Source organism: Mytilus trossulus, chromosome 5 (assembly GCF_036588685.1).
Source record: "Mytilus trossulus isolate FHL-02 chromosome 5, PNRI_Mtr1.1.1.hap1, whole genome shotgun sequence".
NCBI lineage: Eukaryota > Metazoa > Mollusca > Bivalvia > Mytilida > Mytilidae > Mytilus > Mytilus trossulus.
The window spans coordinates 36,596,885-36,617,986 of NC_086377.1; the positions used below are offsets into that span (position 1 = coordinate 36,596,885).

General features: G+C 34.1%; 2 protein-coding genes across 5 annotated transcripts in view; one reads left to right on the forward strand and one right to left on the reverse strand.

The window, feature by feature from the left end:
* Positions 1 to 1,864: 1,864 nt before the first annotated feature.
* Positions 1,865 to 21,102, forward strand: part of LOC134718811 (hemicentin-2-like) — a 37,480-nt gene continuing 18,242 nt past the window's right edge. The window contains exons 1-2 of one of the 2 annotated variants that reach the window (XM_063581548.1): positions 1,865 to 2,092; positions 3,319 to 3,435. In XM_063581548.1, coding sequence (XP_063437618.1) covers positions 1,949 to 2,092; positions 3,319 to 3,435 — 261 coding nt within the window. In that variant the 5' untranslated portion in view covers positions 1,865 to 1,948. The remainder of the gene's footprint in view (positions 2,093 to 3,318; positions 3,436 to 21,102) is intronic. The other variant, XM_063581549.1, reaches the window with a different exon arrangement.
* On the reverse strand, positions 17,166 to 20,823 carry LOC134718808 (uncharacterized). Of its 3 annotated transcripts, XM_063581539.1 has the most exons (3): positions 20,663 to 20,823; positions 19,075 to 19,923; positions 17,170 to 18,069 (listed from the first exon to the last, which is right to left on the reverse strand). In XM_063581539.1, the coding sequence occupies exons 2-3, from the start codon at positions 19,903 to 19,905 to the stop codon at positions 17,749 to 17,751; spliced, it is 1,152 nt and encodes a 383-aa protein (XP_063437609.1). In that variant the 5' UTR covers positions 19,906 to 19,923; positions 20,663 to 20,823; the 3' UTR covers positions 17,170 to 17,748. The 3 variants fall into 3 exon arrangements, with proteins under 3 accessions (XP_063437610.1, XP_063437609.1, XP_063437608.1); XM_063581540.1 differs by having other exon boundaries at positions 17,166 to 18,069; positions 19,618 to 20,823; XM_063581538.1 differs by having other exon boundaries at positions 19,075 to 20,823.

Consider the following 21,102-nt stretch of genomic DNA (forward strand, 5'->3'; position numbering starts at 1 on the left):
CGTGCGAGCTTCAAAATCAAAATATATTTATATGTTAAACTTTCAATGGTATATTTAAGTACAATGTAACGATTATGGTTTATAGTTTGCATGAATAACTTTATAACTACACGTACATGTAGGAAGTGCACATGTGTACAGTGTATCTATAAAAGATAACGCACGTTTACTTCCACACTGATTATACATTATTTGTTTATTTACTAACACCACGTTTTGAAAGTTTATCTTTTGATTACATATACTATTATAGTATACGAGAGCATGTTTGTGGTTTTTGTTAAATGCGTCAGAAATATTTTTTTACGAATTTCGTTTCTTTTAACATGTTTAATTGTACGTAATTAAAATCGTGTTAATTATATTCTCTCTTTATATATCTTTTCAGTGGCAGATCCGGGGTTGCATTTGAATATGGACATATGGTTGGAACACCCTTTTTTATTCTACTACGGGTTGTCCCCTTTTCATCCCCTTTTTCGCCTAGATTGGGAACCCCCTCTTAGAAATGGTTTGAACCGTTGCTGCTCCTTTCCATATGAAAGAAGTTGACTATAACATATGGACTAACGATGATTTAGAGCTTTAAATACAGTTAAGACACATGTCTATTGCTGAAGCCTGCATGCTGTCATCTAGAAGGGGACGGGGTCCTAGATGTCTTAGATTATTATATGTGTCGTAAATGAATATCAGCTTTGCCAAAAGTCAATTAAACCACATATTCGAAACAAAAGACAGTTATTGTTTTATTGTGTATTCCAAGAGAATGTACGAAATGACTTTTACTTAATAACAGAAATTGTAAATCAAACGATTACAGCCGATTGCATTGAGTGTGCATGAAGGTAATATCTTTTGTGAAATCGTAATTAGGTAAAGTAAACTACCCTCCTTTAACAGTAGACTAGTCCGACAGATAACCAATCTATCTGTATGTAGGATTAAGCTACCTCGAAAGGAGGGTATTATACCAAATAATGACTTCACAGTTCAGCAAGCAAGTAAGCTAACCAAAGATATTACCTACATACTCAATGAATATGCTATAACTATACATGTAAAAGCACGTGACGATTTGAGTAGTGAATATATAATTGTTTTCGCAGGTCGTTTCAAAATCCAATTAATATAGAAAAACATACATTGCATTAAAATTCTATCGATATGGAATTCAATCCTGCATGATTTTAGTACAAATCTACTATTCTGAAAATGGACTCATAAATGAAATGTTTCCAATTAATATAGAAAAACATACACTGTACTAGAGTTCTATCAATATGGAATACAATCCTGCATGATTTTAGTACTAAGGTACTGTTCTGAAAATGGAATCATGAATGAAATTTATCCAATTAATAAAGAAAAACATACATTGTACATGAACTAAAACTCTATCAATATGGAATTCAATCCTGTATGATTTTAGTACTAAGCTACTGTTCGGAAAATGGACTCATAAATGAAATGTTTCCAATTAATATAGAAAAACATACACTGTACTAAAATTCTATCGATATGGAATTCAATCCTGCATGATTTTAGTACTAAGCTACTGTTCGGAAAATGGACTCATAAATGAAATGTTTCCAATTAATATAGAACAACATACATTGTACTAAAGTTCTATCAATATGGAATACAATCCTGCATGATTCTAGTACTAAACTACTGTTCTAAAAATGGATTCATAAATGAAATTTATCCAATTAATATAGAAAAACATACATTGTACATGTACTAAAACTCTATCAATATGGAATTCAATCCTGTATGATTTTAGTACTAAGCTACTGTTCTGAAAATGGACTAATGAATGAAATTTTTCGATTAGTACCACACACTAACCTAAGTTCAAAGTGTCTGCCTTATCAAATAATTTGAGATAACACGAAGTTCTCCAGGTCACAACTCCTCCAAATGTTATTTGGTCAGACATTACATAATGAAGGGAGCCAAGGAGAATAATTCACTTGTTGTTTACAGTTTAGTACTGGTATCCATTTTCCATCTTTCAGCATTTGTTACATTGACCGTATACCAGTTTGGAAGGATACAAGATTTGGAAAAGCAGACAGGTTTTCAAAATGTAAGAAATGATTTGCTTGACGTATGCAATGTATATCTTAGGTTCATATAGGTACAATGCATATGTACTGGTTCCATATCCTTTTCATTATTTTTTTTCTTAGCGTAAGGTTATTCATTTGCAAAGCGTCCAGTGGCAAATAGTTAATGCAAATGCAGGACGGAGCAACACTCCGTACTAGGTACTTAAAATGGGTCAACCAAGAATCTTGGCAGGACATATGGACTATCGCTGTAGAAAGTGGATTGTTGTGTAGTGACACGAGTACCCTTGCAGTATGTCAACAAACATGATTGCTTATAGAAGTGTTAATAGGATAATTAAACGTGCAGAGCAGAAGTGCGTGGTACGCCTTATATACGTATCATCGCATTTAATATTCAAAGTTCCCATCGGACGTGGCTTGTTTTTATACACCCTATACAATAATTATGTATTTTCAAAGTCATGTATATTAAATTTGTAGTCATTACCGGAAATATGTTTGTATTTCAATAACTATGTTCTATGAATGCAAATAAGAAGACAAACTCACAGACCTTTAGCTAAAATAGAAGTCTAAAGGTTACACTTTTTTGTACTAAAAATATACTTTGTAAGTAGTATCATTTGCTTTGAGAATAGTAGCATGTATGAATAAGCGAACATGTCTTCTTCCGAAATATTCTACACGATCCAAGAAATGATAAATTGAGACATCTATTTATAATAGATATATGCAAGTATGCTAATCAAATGATTGCGAGTGAGACAACTCTTAACAAGAGACCAAATTACTCAGAAGTTCTATAGGTCACTATTTTGTGGAATCAAAAGAAAACATATATGGAAGTGTTTAACGACCTTGACTGGCTTTTCAGCCCTCGCACGGTCGGTAAAGAAAACAGGAAACGGTACACTCAGGGTTTTTTTCTGGAACTAATCTACAAAATGTCACCAAAACAGCAATACATTTCTGCATATACACTTTGTTTTATTCATGAAGAATACTTTGAGAAATCCCTAGTTAACTTTTATTTAGCTTATTATCTCCCCTTTCTGGTACATTTCAACCAAATCATATCTTGAAAAACAAAACAGGAGAATAAAATATATGTTTACATGTCGAACTTAAGTAAAGTGTTTGTCATATTTTCATTACTGACTGATTCTATTCCAGGGCACATTCACTATAATTAATTAGTAACATTCAATTATAATAACATTCAATCCATTTATTTTTCCAGACAGAATCGTTCCTTGAAGTCTTACGGAATACAGTAGAAGGGAAACATGAGAACCATAAGCGATCTCTGGATCAAAATATCAATGTAAGTTATGGAAACAATTTACAACCAAAACAAGTAAGTGTGTACTACCTTTTGCATATTCAAGGTCAAATGTGCATGCGTGAGAGGTTTCTTCTTTTTCCAAATACTGGTCATATACAATATCATGAATATTCTGGTTAAGGAGGTTCGCGGGTATAAAATTTTTAGACAAAAATTTAATTTTTTTTCATTACAAATTTTATTTATTACCTTAAGTAGTTGTTACTTCATCTTATGGTACAAAAATCATTTCAAAAAATCAATTCGTGTTGGCCCCAGGTGACTTTTAAAAGGTAGATACCATTGAAAACGCTCCAAATTATCTCCCTTTGGTGCAAACATGCCATTTTTTTGGCATTGAAATTGAAATATCTTTTTTAACTCATCGTGACCTATATTTTTTATTGTTGTTTTCGAATAAGCTGTACATAAATTTAAGAAGCGATTTCTGTAATTTAGTTCTTTTTTGATTTCGATATTAAATTTCCGCTATTTCTCCTATTAGTTCAACAGAAAACAAGGACGTTAACAAAAATGTATGCTTCTTTCGAAGACAGATTGTGAGCGTAAATGAACGGTGACCCCATTGTTTTATTTCAATTTTCTATTAAGTATAAGATAACGTTCATTTATAGAGAAATAAAACGAAATCCTATAATAAGTTTTAAAAAAATGATTTAGACGGCCGCGAGCCCCCTTAAACCGGATAAAAACAAATTGTTCTGTTGATTTAATTTGTGGTTTGGTAACTTGAATATTAATAAACACTTATGTCAAAAATGTCTATGAACTTCATTCCAATTTATTTTGGGAACTGTTGCACAAAAACAATAAATCTGGTACAGTTTGATCATATACAGTACCAACGGCACTTCGTATTGGTACCAAGGACGACACAGATATATTCAAAAATTTGCATTATGATTCAACTTAAATGTTAGTGTAAATAAATCACTTATGCAAATACTCAAAAGAAAAAAATATAATACAAATAAATACGAAACAAACCCAGGTACTTAAAAATTAGAAATGTAATCAAGAGCAATATTTAGCCTTATGCAGTGACGTACATGTATGCCTTTTGATAGCAAAATATCATGTTTTGGCATTAAATTGTCTTATCAAACTTAGTATGACCATTTTTACCATTACCGACAATGACGCCCAATTTCCTAAAACCATAATTATGATAAATCCGTCCTGTTACTCAAACCGATTTTCCTGCCTGAAAGTTAATTTCAATCTTCTTTCCACAGTTTGTTTTATAGGTAAATAGCTAAATTTGATGCAGGAATGCAAATAACTAAGATAAATTTGCATTTAATAAAACAAATCTTATACATATTAATATTGTTACAAGTGTAGATTATATTTTGCTTGATTTTTAGTGGTTTTGAATTGGCATTTTAAAGTGAGGGAACTCCGAAATAATGCATTTTCTGAAGGAATCTACATGGAATTCTGTTATTTTGTATTTTTGCGGGGAAAAAACGCACGGTGACCCTATCTTCTCTTTTGATATTCTCAAAGCGTTTTCTAAAAACTATCTCTTCGTATATTATTTTACAAATCTATCATTTGTTTTATACGGAAGCCCTGGAGTGCCATGCAAAAAAAAAAATTCAACTTGTGCGCACAAGTTACCAACTTGCGCGCACAAGTTACAAACTTGCGCGCACAAGTTACTATCTTGTGCGCACAAGTTACACAACTTGTGCGCACGAGTTACACAACTTGTGCGCACGAGTTACTATCTTGTGCGCACAAGTTACACAACTTGCGCGCACAAGTTACTATCTTGTGCGCACAAGTTACACAACTTGCGCGCACAAGTTACTATCTTGTGCGCACAAGTTACACAACTTGTGCGCACGAGTTACTATCTTGTGCACACGAGTTATTTAATATGTGCGCACGATTATTTGAGCCCTTATTGACATGCGCGTGATTTGTACATTGCGGATTTCTTGCTTGGATGAAGTTTATGAAGAAAGGTTAGTTTAATGATATTTAATCAATGTGACATAATGCATGGATGTTAAATGTCTGCATTTGTGAACACAATCTATGTAGCCACCGTTAGGAGCCGCGGTCTGAGACTTATACTTTTCAACAACCATACTAATTCATGCTTTTTTCGTTATTGGAGATAAAAATGTTTTAAGAACGGTCAAATCATAAACCACAACCTTATTAACCCGAATAATCCAGTCGTTATATTACGATCACTACGACCACTCCATTACCTCTGAGCACAATGATCATAAGGGTGCGTTGTTATTATTCAAGTTACAACCTTATTACAAATTCAACAATTATGGGCTTAAGCTGACAAAATAACATTTTCCAAGTATTTGGTCCAATCGCATTCTTGTCGATTTCACATTGACAAAAAAAAAACTAATGCATTAGAGAAATAATGACCCGGGAAAAGTGAGCATAAACTGAATGTCCGAAACGTATTTGGTATGTATAATACTTCTAAAATCATTTCAGGTTATGAGAGTTTACCTCTTACTCTAACCTCAAAAATCATATTTAATCTATGTTTAAACTGTTAAAACGGGTACATATAAAATAAGAGTGGAAATCGAAACCAAAACAAACAAAACGCAACGAAACAAAAAGAAAGGGAAAATGAAGAAACGAAATACAACCGAAATCAAAACTATAGATTAAAATTTTAACCCAATAGCACTTTAAGAATCCAACCCTTTAGTTTTATGCAATCATTCAATTGTGTGGTGTCCTTGATAGTTTTCATTGTTACAACTACGTTAAAACAGTAGGCTGTATATTTAAGGAAATATCCCTATTATCTCTTATTTGATGGTCTCTAAATTGATGATTGCAAATGCATTTACACTTTTCTACAAAACTGTGTGGATGTGCAGTACGTGTAACGTACAATATAACATTTGATATTCAAGAATACTTTTTACGGACTTTGTCTTTGATCCTATCGGCTATCCTTATATGGGTAAATTTGAAGCGTGAGAAAAAAGTTCATGTCTTTGAAGTTTTCTAAAATGTATTCAGCACCAGGTGTTGCACGAGCCTCAGCCGGGTATACATGTATATAAAAGAGATATTATTGTTCAAATGTTATAACTCAAAATAGAGCCAACTGAGAAGGAAAAGGTAATGTACGTACATTTTAGAATTATTTGACGGTGTTTTACACATTTTGATGTTGCGTTATTTCCAGTTTCAGTAGCAAACAAGCTGATATTTGAATGGCTAAATAAATAGAAGATTTTAGTAGTCCGGGTCAATATATATAAATTAACCTAGAATACTTTATAAGTATATTGTTCAAGAAAAGTATGATAAAATCATAATTCATAAATATCGACAAATAATAACAGTGCAAAACTTTACCTTTATATACCTTATATACTTATTTTATAAATGCATTTAATTTAAAACCGATTATCCCAATTTTAACCAACTTGACTCTAACTCTTAACTTAAAACAATTATAGATCCCAAGTATAAATTTTTTTATGTCCCATTTATGGACATTATGTTTTCTTGTCTCTGCGCCCGTCTGTTCGTTCATCTGTCTGTCCGTTCGTCCGTCTGTCCCGCTTCAGGTTAAAGTTTTTGGTCGAGGTAGTTTTTGATGAAGTTGAAGTCCAATCAACTTGAAACTTAGTAAACATGTTCCCTATGATACGATCTTAATAATTTTAATTTCAATGCCAAATTAGAGATTTCCCCCCATTTTCAGGGTCCACTGAACAAAGAAAATGATAGTGCGGATGGGACATCCGTGTACTGGGGACACATTCTTGTTTTCTATATAAAGAAAAATAATGGAATTGCGAACATAAGGTCCACATTGGTCAATTATCTATTGTCTATATAATTATATCTTGGGGAATACCCCGTTATTCTGATACCCCAGTAGTCCGACACCCCAATAGTTAGACACCTTATTGGCCCGACACCCCACAAGTCCGAAACCCCTTTATCACGAATGTGACCTACCGATTTCGACTATTTACCCCTATTTGTAGCATTTTTACTTTTGTGTCTGTTTGTTTTGTTTACGCCTCATTATCAATATTATAATATTTGACTATTGATTATGTACCTAGCCTAGCTGCTTAATAGATCTAGGTAGCAGCTAGGCTAGATACACGTTCATCAGTCAAAAATCTACGTAGCCCTATGTAGCTGTTACGATATTGCACGGCACGCAACCCCGTTAAAAACATGCGGCAGTTTAAAAGGTGTTTCGTTCGAACTAGTTAGTGTCTAGAATCGATAACGAAACAATAAGCGACGACGAGCTTGAACACGGTTGTCGTCCCTTAATTTTCGTTATCCTCGAAAATATTTTCCTTGGTGTGGACAGTGTTACTTACCAATTTATTTCATACCCTTTCACAATTCATTTCTTCACCCCTTCAACATACAATTGTCCATATTGTGAGTTAGATCTGATGAGGTTTTGGATAATTTTGATATAATTTGTCTAAATTTTCTAATTGTCTAAAAGAAATGCACCACGGAATAACTTCTGTTCTCGGGCCATATATAAGGTAGACCCTCTTGCAAAATGGATTACTGTTTTAAAATGGTTCTTTAATATTCTCTGCAAATGTGCAGGTTGATTTCGATTTAATATGCATTTCTTATGTTTCAAAATTGGTATCCGAAATATTTATTTTAAAATATTTATGAACAAAGAATGTACTTGCGTAGAAATTCGATATCAATAAGATTCCCCACCATTTAAGATGAGGGGCAGCTGTTTTAGGTCCGTGATTTTGTTAAATTTTTCGAACCATTTGTTATTATTGAAATTAAAAGAACGGTGAGTAATTTGGATCAAGATTTAGATTTTAAAAAAAAACAGTTCTATGGAAACTGGTTAGTAAATTACTAATTGATTATCGTTAGCTTTCACTTCTATAAAATTGGGTAAAACAGACTTCTTTGAGTTTCCTTTCCGAAGTAGGGAGCTTCATTGCTGACAGGTGAACAACAATACTTCAATTATAAATTTATTTTTTATGTTATTTCAGATGTCTGAACCTGACCTTTATGACTTCATGAGAAGTCGCAATATTAAAGATGATATTATAAGAACATTGATAGAGGAAAAGGTAAACTTATTCATCAAAATGATTTTTTATTTAGTCCTTACATTTTATGCCTGATGGAGAGTTGTCTCATTGGAAATCATACAACATTTGCATCAATAGAGGGCATAACATCCTGATTTTATGTTTGTTTAATCTTAATTTTAGAGACATTTCGCTTTTGTTATACATCGACATATCTCTTTTTTAGTTCAGTTTTAAAATTCCATCAACGACAAACATATTTGGGATACCTTTGATTGTCTATGTCAATTTCTAACACAAGACGATTTTTGTCTCGCTTGTGTTGAAAGTCTATTATTCGAGACACCAGGACTACTAAACAGTGATGGTGTAAACTATTTTTATAAATCTTTTTTTTCCCCATGGTGCCTCACATTGTAGGATGGTGAGATCGAATTACCGTCTGCTATATGTCCATTCACGGTCTTTGATTTAATTTCATTGTTCATAGTTAAATGCTAAGTTTTTTTGTGTTTTGGTCTGTTTATCATTTACTTAATCTTTAAGCTAGCAATAGGTGAGCTATACTTTTGATATATGGGATTATTGAATGATGTACCTGTTTGTCTGGAAGGTATCATATCTTCCTCATTTTTATGGTTCATTGTTCAATGTTAAGTTTATGTGTTATGGTTTGTTTTTTCAGTACTTTAAGGAGAAGTTCAACTATGAACATATCTGTCTGGCAGATATCAACCTTGGCCTCATTTTCATGGTTCATTGGTCAATGTTAAATTATTGGTTTCGGTTTGTTTTTCAGTTACCAATTAAAGTAATAGGTGGGCTATATTTGGTGTATGGAATAGTTGTAGGGTGTACACTTGGCCTCATTGTCATGGATCTTTACAAATTACAAACGTAACGGTTAATGTAATACTTATTTAAGAAATTTGCACGAGAACTGTATGTTTTAATGCAGTGTCTGTGCGTACCAGCATGCAGGTACTAATAGTCAGATTGCCGTTCGTAGGCTAAACTGGACCCCTGTTGTGTTCACTTATCGCTACACTGACAACAGGTATGGCCTAAATCCCGTGGTCACAATTCTGACCACGGGATTTGATAATTCGACGAGACTAGTGCATCATGTGCTATGTTTATTATGTGTTATATAGTCTGGGGTCCTGGCTAATCTTGTCAGTATACGACGCGCAGCTAGATTGGGCCGGATCCCAGGCAAGAAACAAGAAATTATCACATTTATAACCCTACTGAGATGTTAAGGGAATAAAAGATACCGGTTCAGTTTTTCAAGAACATGTTAACATGCTTGTTGGTCATTTATCTGCACCACCACCATGGGGATACCAGATACTTATTTATTTTGCGGCATCACAGTAATAACATTTCACGGAGGTCAATTTCCTATCATTATAATTGGTCAATTTTATTAGCGAATCGATGAATTTTTAAAACTCGTCCAATTAATGCCAATGTGACAATGGCACACCAACCTGTTCCTTCGGTGCAAAGCTATAGATGGAACGGCGGACCAGTTTATTCGTAGGCTACGCGTACCCACATCCGGTTATATAATAAAAATGCTATCGGATCGGAAATAAAACGTGAAATATGATTAAATTTATACGGAATTTGTCGTAATTAGAGAATAGATTACAACTAATCATATATATATATAACTCGTCTAAACATCAACCCAACAATGTTAGATCTGTAAATTTGCTTTCGCAAATTTTTGGTTCTTCCCTCGTCGGGATTCGAACCCATGCTACTGTGATATCGTGACACCAAATCGCCTGCACTGCAGCCGTCCCGCTAGACCACACGACCACCTGGGCTCTCAAAAAAAAAGAGCTTTCGGTGGGCATGTGTTACCTTTCCACGTCAGTTTTAATCTAGCGGCGTACTACAGTACATGATATATAAGGCATGAAGATGTTATTGTTACAGATCAGCTAAATTATCTATAGTAGAGGATCCTACAAATTAATGTAAGATACAATCACAGAAAATAATTATATTCATAAGTACGTCTGAGTCAGTGACAACCCTACAACAGATGTATCCATCGGATATATATATAGGTACGTGAACAGTTTTTTCTCAGTTAATAAAAATTCTTTAAATGGAAGAGTGTGATATACATGTGGGGAAGACATTTCGTAGTTAGTTTTGAACAAAAACTATCAGTCGATTAATTTTATACAATTATATATAAAAAAAAAACCTCGGGAGTCAATTGCAGTTGCAGAGAAGAGAAGAACGGGAAAATAAATAAATAAAAAGGATTTAAAGTTTAACAGATTTAAATTGTAATGTGTATCAAATGTCAGAAAACCTCAGTTCACGATAAGGACTCTTTGTCCTGTGATTGTTGTTAGGACTGGCAACACTTGAAATGTGCAGGGTTCGGAAAAATGTGCCAAAACAATCCTATTGGATATGATGGTAAAATTTGTTCCAAATCTTAATTAGTTACATGAATCTTTTAAAATTTGTTTATTTTGACACTATTACTTGCTTCTTTAATTCTTATATAGACATCCAAGCTTTAATTTTAGTAGTATAAGATATTTCAAAATTTCAGTTTCTGTTTTACATTTTACTAAAATCTCATATGGGTATTTTTAAAATTCAGATATATATAATTCTTTAAATTCTTTTCATTTACAGGGACTGTACAGTTTCATTTACCATCAGTGTGCATTTAATTTGCAATGTATTATTACCTGATAAATACAATTTGAATTATATTTTTCATACTCTTCACTCGTTCTACACGAAATCGATAATCGAAATCCACATATCATCGATAATTTCCGTTTATATTTCACGTTTCATTCCCGATCCGATAGCATTTTATTATAAAAACGGATGTTGGTACGCGTAGCCTACGATCGACTTTTTGACTATTCTAAAAAACCGACCGTACCCGCATGCGGATACGCGCAGACACTGCCATGTTTTAAACTTGATTATAAACCATCAATTTTGCATACCAATATTTTTATGCTCTTTGTCCATTTCAGATAGATTCCCAAACTATCATTCACATGTCAGAAGAGGAATTGACAAAGTTTGTGCCGCTGTATGGGGATCGCAAAGCAATAATAGCGTTTAGCAGGGACAGAAAAGACACGTCTTGTGAAAAGAAAAAGAAGACAAAGACGTCGTTAATGAAAAAACTTCGGGCAAAAGTGAATGCAATAAAGGGAGGGGCCTCTTATAGTAGTGGAGATGAGGATGAGGATGAAAAAGAGGTACGTAGTTCTTTGAGTAAGAAACTGAAATGCAACAAGAACGCAGAAAAAAAGAAACGTCTTGTGGATCTAAGCTGTTTCCATAATGACGGTGATGCATATCATCAGATACGAGGAAACAAGGGCGGTGGCCCTAAGTCGTTTGACATGGAAAAATTTGATACGATGGGACAAGTATTAGACCTTGCCAAACAGCTGTATTTTCCAAATGGACACAACGCAGTGAGAGGTAAAATCACGGAATATAAGATAAAATTAACTGACACATATTTTCAAAACATCGACTTACAGTCTACCGTGGAGTCCTGTTATAATCGTTTAAAGATGAGACAATTGAGGTTCAACTTCTGCACAGAAGGCACTACTAGTACAATTGAGAGTGACGAGTTGCCACCTTTATCAATTCCAAAGAATAGGAATGCAACTGCTCAGAGTGGAGTTATTGAAGTAATGGAAATTATTGACTTGCCTCCAACCTGTTTAAGCAAACCTGAAAAATCAAATGACATTTTTGTCACTAATGATTTTTATAATGCAGAACTTCCGGATATCCAAACAAACTTTGATATTGCTGATTTTTCGTTCGACGGTGATATTGCATTTGGTCCTAATGTACGGGCAAGCAATGTAAGCTTAGACTCGACATTACCATTAGAGAGTGGAAGTGGTGATACTTTGGACAGACCATTAGAATTTGGAAATGCTGGTACAGTGGAGAGAAAAATTATTCGTATACATAGGGCTTCAGCTTTAATGGATATGATAATTCATTTTAAAGATCCAAACATCATGACTGTAGACATTGATGCCATCATGGTATTAGACAATGGTAAGGAAGAAGCCGGAGAAGGAGATGGTGTTTTCAGAGATTGTATAACCCAGTTTTGGGATGAATTCTATGAACAATGCACAGAGGGTCGTATTTTCAAGGTACCTGTACTTAGGCATGATTTCCAAAAGGAGGAATGGAAAGCTGTTAGTAGAATAATAAGAAAGGGGTTTGAAGTCAGTGGTTACTGGCCCATTTCAATTATGCCTGCTATATTCGAAGAGTGCATTCATGGAAGCATTGAATCAAGTCTGATTGAATTGTTTTCAGATTACTTACCTGAAATGGAAAGTCAGATTGTTAAAAAAGCTATTTCCAATTTCAATGATGTGGATCAAGATGACTTCCTTGAATTCCTTGATAGTCATTCTTGTAGAAAATTGGTGAATTCTGAAAATGTCCTGCCAATTATTGGAGAGTTGGCACATAAAGAGTTGATTCAACAACCACGCTACGTGATCGAATGTTTCCGTTCAGAATTACGACAGTTACAAGTCACTCCAGGCAAACTACAACAAATTTATCAAGAAATGAAACCAACATCTAAGGAAATTTTGAAATCCTTGAGTGTACCGGAAAACATGAAAGAAGCGGAAAGGCTATGTGCAGGCTTTTTAAAAAGATATATCAAAGATCTAGATGGAGAAAAACAAAAGGCTTTCTTGAGGTTCTGCACAGGTTCAGATGTCCTGCTGGGAATGAAAATAACGATTGAGTTTTTTGAATCTAAAGGGTTCACACGGTCACCAATAGCTCATACATGTGGGCGAGTATTACAAATTCCATCAACTTATGACACATATCCTTCTTTTAGGTCTGAGTTCAATTATCTGTTGAACAGTAAGGTTTGGGTAATGGACATAGTTTAGAGTTCATATAGTGTAATAGTGCTGGCATTCCAGGATGTTCCGATGAAAATGGACATTAACTCAATGTATGAGTACCGTTCTAAATGATTCAAGTATTCTTTGTTTAATAATTCATGTTTAAAGGAGGTTGTGTAATGATTTTGTGTAATGATTTTATGTCGTGAGTTCGGCAGAGGGAGTTTTTTTCAAGTTTTTTTTTTTAAGTGTTCACAGTGTTGAACAGAAAAGCATTTCAGATTTATGTGAACAATTTGTTCTGTGTTTGTTTATGTCCATTACCCAAACCTTACTGTTCAACAGTTTTGAGAGAAACACAAGCTGCATTAAAGTTTTGCCATAAAGGCAAGCCACTTGATTTTATTGTATTATTGTCAATATTGTTATGTTAAAATGATTTCAGTCAAATAGCAGTAGGTATTACTTTTTATTTACCTTGTCATTAACTATTTTGTTGTTTTATTTCAATTACAAGTTTCAGTGAATCTATTTCATTTAATTGTTAATTCCTCTTGCCATTAACGATTTTTTTCTCACTTTCTTCGGTCTTTGTTTCCCATTATTTTGATTCATGCGTAATCCTAAACATTTTTGAAGATCTTTTCTTACGCTTTAAGATTGATTTATCCTCAGTTTATAATAGAAGAAAAGTATAATATACATAGTTATATCACAATATTGTATTGTTATCAGGCAAAAAATAGATAAATTTTCATCGATAAAATGATTTCCTTCTTATGCCTTTTCAGACCTGATTGGCGACCATTACTGAAAAAAAATGTTCATCAGAATACACCATGTATCGTAAAAATTGATAGGAGCTATTTAATTCAGGTCTTCGATTGAAATTTTGCTTAGATCAAATGTTTTAAAAGATGTTATTCGATAGTGGACATGACTTTGATACTTTATTGAAAAACATAGAATATAAAAAAGAAGATGGGGTATGATTGCCAATGAGACAACTATCCACAAAAGACCAAAATGACACAAACATTAACAACTTCAGGTCACCATACGGCCTTCAACAATGAGCAAAGCCCATACCGCATAGTCAGCTATAAAAGGCCCCGATAAGACCATGTAAAACAATTCAAACGAGAAAGACTAAAGTTAGTGTTCATTTAGTGTATTTAAGAGCTTCCAAATGAGATAAAAATAAATCTCTCCTTAATTAAGAAGAATTCCTAGCGTAAAGCTTCCTAGCTTAAAACGTATAGTGATATACCTGTATCAACTTGATGAAGTTGCAAAGTTGTGATGCACAATTAACTGGTTACTATCAGAAGATTGGAAGTTATACAAACCCTATCGCTTTTTTATGTTGGTTTAGACAAAGCTTCTTTATGTTGGTTTAGACAGAGATTGTCATTGTTTACATGTATGGTAGAATAAATATATGTCTCTCGTTTAGGGGTACGAAGGGGGACCTTCTTCTGTCATAGGTTTCCTCCTCCTTCTTTCCAATAATTGACCTTTTACAATTAACACTGGTTAGAGGCAACCTAAATTCGACCCATTTCTTCTTTTTATTTTAAGCTTATTTGCGTAGTGCTGTCCTTTGTTTGGTGTCTTGCTTTATTGTTACCAGTTGTGTTTTTGTCCCCGGTTTACTTTTGACACTTTGGTTTTCGCGTACTTCTTTACAATATCTGTTACAAGAAAATCTTTGGTATCGAGCCTTTCAATTTATCAGACAACAAAGACGCATTGCTTCATTTTTAGAAACGACATCAACTGGTACAGTGAAACCTGGTTAAACCGAATCCTGTATAACCGAAAACCTGTATTAACCAAACATGCTCTTAAGCTCTATCGTATCAAATTGTATGCGTTAAGAACCTGACATCAACCAAAACCGAACCACATATTAAGTCCCGAAGAGGTTCTTTTTAAACAGGTTTCACTGTTCTAAGAATTATGTATTTACAGCACAACACAGAAAGGGTTAAACAGATTACCCCTTTGGAAAGGGCACCTGGCCTAAAAGGTCCAGAGAGCTTTGCTATCACTTCAGTATGTGTCGTCGTCCGTTGTTACCGTTTCTGAGATATCTGCAAGTTTAATAGGTACTTCTAGTAATGTGGCATTGCTGTGTAATAAAAGTTGCATTACTTCTAGTTTGAAGACTATGTTGAGGCCCTGCTCCTAGGGCATGATCCAGCGACTTTGAATGAACTACATTTTGCAAGTTACTTTTTCTGCTAACAGTAAAGGTAAAGGTAATATGTTTGGCTAGCTGAACCGTGAAGTCATTATGTTAGATATATCATCCTTCTTTCTGAGTAGTCTAGTCCTACAGACGGATAAATTGGTTTTTTGTCGGACTAGTCGTTTAAGTAAACTTAACTTAATGATGACTTAACGGTTCAGCTAGCAATCAAGCTAACCAAATACAAGTATATAACTTCCACACTCGAATGTTTTGCTGTTAGTTAGTTTGATAGAAACTACTAAGATTTGCTATCAAGTTACAACATCACGGTTTGTACATCTCAATTTTTTTAACAGTTTGAGGCTCGAGATTATAGTCTAGTGACTTTGAATTAATAAGCAATAATCCTGTTCATCAGATTGGTGGGTTTTTTTCGAAACATATATCAGTGTCAACAATTTATCTTTAACGTCGAGCTAGAGCTGATGACCAAATATACAATAATTCCAGGCAGAAGTTTAACGGAAGGAGAAGGTGAATGTAATATAGCCACATATTGAGGAAAAAACTACAAAATTACGTTTAATGGTCTGGCAATTAATGATTAATCCTCAAAATCAATCACAACCTTCGGTTTCTTTTTAATATGGAACCTTGTATAATATCATAAAAATGCATAGACTAATACAAAAGTTATTGCCCGGATACCAGAAATTCCTTTTTGTTGACCCCTATTACCTAAACTGTTTGGACCATAACCCCCGAATACAGTCCCATCTGGTTAGTATTGCCGAACTGATGGTACAAATTAATACAAATCCATACACTTATATATACTCAAGTTTGACTACATTACATTCGCCTTCTCCGTCCGCTGCCCCGCAAATATTACCGTTACACTTTTCCATGAAACTTCTGTATGAAATTACTATAGGTCATGGGGATTTTCACATTCAACCTTTTATAGTAATATTCTTTACAAAGCACAAAAATGTCGGCATTAACCTTAAAAGCTATCAAAACCTGTAAACAAGACTTTTTCTATTTTTCTATAGTACAGTTACGATACTGTTGTCGGGTAATTATGGATGGTATATTTTGGCTTTGCTATTCTTTCACTTATAGGGTCTTTGCATTGGAAATAAACAGTTATGTTCTTAAGCCAGCTTTTGACCTGCTACGGGTTGTGTTCTTCTTAAATATTTTATGATGGTATGATACTAAACAAAAAAAAGGGAAGAATTGAGCTTGATATTCATTTGGTGAAAACATAATCTTTCAATCATTTTAATTGAGGTCTAGAGCTGGCATGTCAGTAACTGCTAGTAGTCATTTATGTATAATTGTTATTTTGTTTTCTGCTCTTTGGCCAGGTTATTGTCTCTTTGTCAGATTCCCCATTTCCATTCTCAGTTTTATCAAGATATAGCCTGGGAATCCAAATGAATTCGGACGACTATGACGACATGGTCGTTACATTAAGTCAATTAATGACTTAAATTGTAAATTCATCCCTTATTGGAGTAATTGTCATTAACAGATGCTGTTTACCGAATGTTGCGGTTTTTTGGGGGCAAAAACTGTGATGATTGTAATCATAAAACGGCATGTCGCATAGTAAGAGTATTACTAGTAATTCTATTCTTTAATACTTTGAGCAAATGATGCTCATCAGTACAATGTGCTTTAGGTATCATATATCACAGCATCACTGATGAAAGATATACACACCTAAAATTACGGGTCTTATCTTAATAAAAAAAATACTATTCCGGCTTCTTGTAATTTCAATTGACAAATATCACGAAGATGTCTAAACAATACTTAATTCAGGAAATGAGAAAAAAAATCGAAAGCTTGTAGTCAATTTCATATTATAATACTGTTGATTTTGGAATTTGGTAAAACTTTAATACATTCTTTTCGGTGTCGGGTACGTCATGTGATGTGGTATATAATCTTAATCCGTGTCACCAGATGACCCCATTTTTTTTCATGTTCTATGCTATTGCATGGAACGTTGCCTCATTGACGCATGCCAAATAATCCGATTGTCTGTTCATGCTAAAACATTTTTCAAGTTGTATATGTTTAATGTAGAGAGATTTATTTTAGTAAATTTATAAATAAATATAATATTAATAAAACCAATATTGAATTATAAATTTTGTTTTATTATATCCCTCATTTGTAAATAAAGTGTGGCTCTGTCATAGGGATCTCTTGTTTTTGTCCAGCTGTTTTCCTCCATTAATATGTCAGCCAGGTCCAAAATGTCATTGTCACAGTCTGAATCGTCGAAGTCACACTCCTCGGCACAAGCATTTAGTTCGACATTGTCCAAAGGTAGTGAATAATCCTCGGTGCCTTTCAAGAAAGGTGCCTGGTATAAGACCATTGGACGCCCGTTTATGTCGCAATGCTTCGATTTGCGAATTCGGTGTGCATTCCATGTTTCAACGACATTTTCAAGCTCTTTCTGAAATAGAAATAACTTGATAAAAGTGGTGTTAAAATGCATTCTCTTCGATTAAAATCTAATTTGTTTAATGAAGACACGTGCAGTTAATAGAGACACATCTGGATGTAACTTGATGAAAAAGAAATAAATTACAGAAATAGCAATTGCGGATTTTATGATCGCCAAAAAATGTGTGGTCGTTTTGGTAGTACTTTGAGGCGTTTTTTTCTACATGGCACCGTGAAGTAACTGTATTTCTTCTTCACGGACCTACCTGAAATTATATCAGAATGCATTTATTTTGTTTGTATGACGATTTTGGGATTAATGAAATTAGTGGGATTATTTTCTAATAAGTAGATGTGTATGTTGTTATGACGCGTCATGCGCTTCTTGAAAAATTCCAATGTCATCTAAGATTACAATCATTGAGTTCCTTAACTTGTTTGCACACAAGTTACCCACAGTCAGACGCCAAAGACTGTCTTATAGATAGGTGTTTTTTTCTGGCATGGAACCTTTTTTTCATGAAATTTACGTTTGCCTTTTTTTCTATTCATTTCACAATAACTTTTAAGCAAGTAGATTTAAGCTCGCGCTATATCTTTTTTTGCGAGATAAAAAGGGGATTGGGGTAAATTAGAACAATGCTGTTTATAATTTGAGAACTTATAGTTAAAGTCAGATTTAGATGGGATTATTTTTTGCGATAAGAATCCTTATGAAATTCCTGTTTAAATTTCATTTAACCGTTCTAACATAGCTTTTTTTTGTTTGTTTCAGAGATAAAAGGGTCAAAAGATAATTACAAGGGCCAGTGGTTGCAAATTTTTGGAAGAAAACATTGCCAGTTTAAGTCTTTATGTCTTTACGACTTTTTTTTATATAAAATGTCTCTTTCAAGTACGTTTTTATACTGAAACATATAACATGTTAAACGTTTATCAAATTAAGCGTTTGGAATAGTTCTTCGTTGTTTCGTTTTGATTTAAGATGATATTTATATATCATATTCTATCTTACTCTGATAATATCCATGAAAAAATATTGTATCAGACTTTTATCGATGAAGTCGCCTGTGAAGTAGCCGTCTTGCTTCATCTGTTCAAAGAATTCCATCCAAAATTGTACACATTCTTTTCTAAGTATTCCCCACCAGCTCTCTATACGTTGATTGTGTTGACTTGTTCCATAGAGAAAAGCTGTTCTGCTTCCGGGACCATTCCTCCTTAAGAATGACTGCATTTCAGCAATATAACTGTTTTCGGTTCCCATGTCTGATCGTATTGAATGTGGTACCCTTTCTAAAGAAGTCAAAGCTTCTACATAAAATCCCGCTACAATTCGTGGGTTATTATTGCTTCTACCAACACGTAACCAAATTATAAACCTTGAAAACCCATCTATACATCCGTTGACACAAATTCCATACGGTTTTAACTTATCATATGAGTCAAGGTGCCATATGTAGTTGGGACCCTTGGATCTATAGTGCCTTCTTTTTAGTTTGCGCTTAACTCTCGCAGCAACGCCAGAAGGATCCAATATGCCTAATAGGATTCTTACCATCTCCTTTTGGACAATAAAACCATTCTGTAAGCATCTCGAATGCATCCAACGGTATCCATGGAGACAACCAGATGACTTTAGTTGTTCGAAGATAAACATAGCAACTTGGAAAATATCCGAAAAATTCTTTCGTCTGTACAATCCATACGAAGCTAAGCGTCTTTTCAAAGTTCTCATAGATAAAATAACATTATGTCTTTGAGCCAACAAACCAATAATTTCTTCATATTGCAAACCTAGGCTAAAGTAGGTTGAAATAATGATAGCTAAATCATTTGTGGTCATGATTATTTGATCTGACACCTGTAATAAAGTAAGCTGTTTAAAATGTGACTACTTCAATTCAAAGATTTGTAAACTAGTATTACTATCGAGCATCGTGGGTCGAATGTTAATCCTAAATGAGTATAATTGATCACAGTGACTAATGACTGGCGATAAGTATCGCTAAAGAAACGAAACTTTGATGTGTCGTCATAGTAATAATCTATTTGTTACGGGTGTGGACCCCCCTTTTTAAAATGTCTGAATCCGCCCCTAGGATAAAATTTGGTATCAATGCCAGACGGCCGTTTCGTCTAAATTGTGGCTAGTTTATACAGCCATAACTAACATGACTAAGGCCATAAACATAGTATTGACTAGTTTTGGTACTCGATGAACATCGTTTCAATATCCTCTCAGTGACGTCGATGGTAATAAGATATACCGCCTATCTAATACACCAAAATGTTAAATGTTTATATGTATCAAGTTAAGCAGCAAATAAGGAACGGTGTAATATGATACCCGTAGCCCATTCACGACACAATAATTTACACGACAGAAATAACATAACTTGAGTGTCAGTGCATTAAAACAAACTAAGTGTACCCCGGGGGGCCCTCTTACGAACAAATAACCCGTTTACATTGGAATTCATAAAAAAGGAATAAGAATTATAAGTTTCTTATTGAATAGTAACTTCGTTTTACACACTGTTCCTAATTACTTTTCTCTGAATTAATACAGTCAGTAAAATTCTACCTATGTTAAAAATTACCTTAATTTATAGAATGTTTGTCCGGCAGGATCGCCTTCCATAAAGCATAGTGTGCCCATGCTATAAACACGTGTAACTATTGATTACAATATACTAACTACGAGTTACTAACTTGTGCGCGCAAGTTACTATCTTGTGCGCACAAGTTGGTAACTCGTGCGCACAAGTTGTGTAACTCGTGCGCACAAGTTGTGTAACTTGTGCGCACAAGATAGTAACTTGCGCGCACAAGTTAGTAACTCGTGCGCGCAAGTTTGTAACTCGTGCGCGCAAGTTATGTAACTTGTGCGCACAAGATAGTAACTCGTGCGCGCAAGTTGTGTAACTCGTGCGCACAAGATAGTAACTTGTGCGCGCAAGTTGGTAACTTGTGCGCACAAGTTGAATTTTTTTTTTTGCATGGCACTCCAGGGCTTCCGTAGTTTTAGCTTCTAACCTCA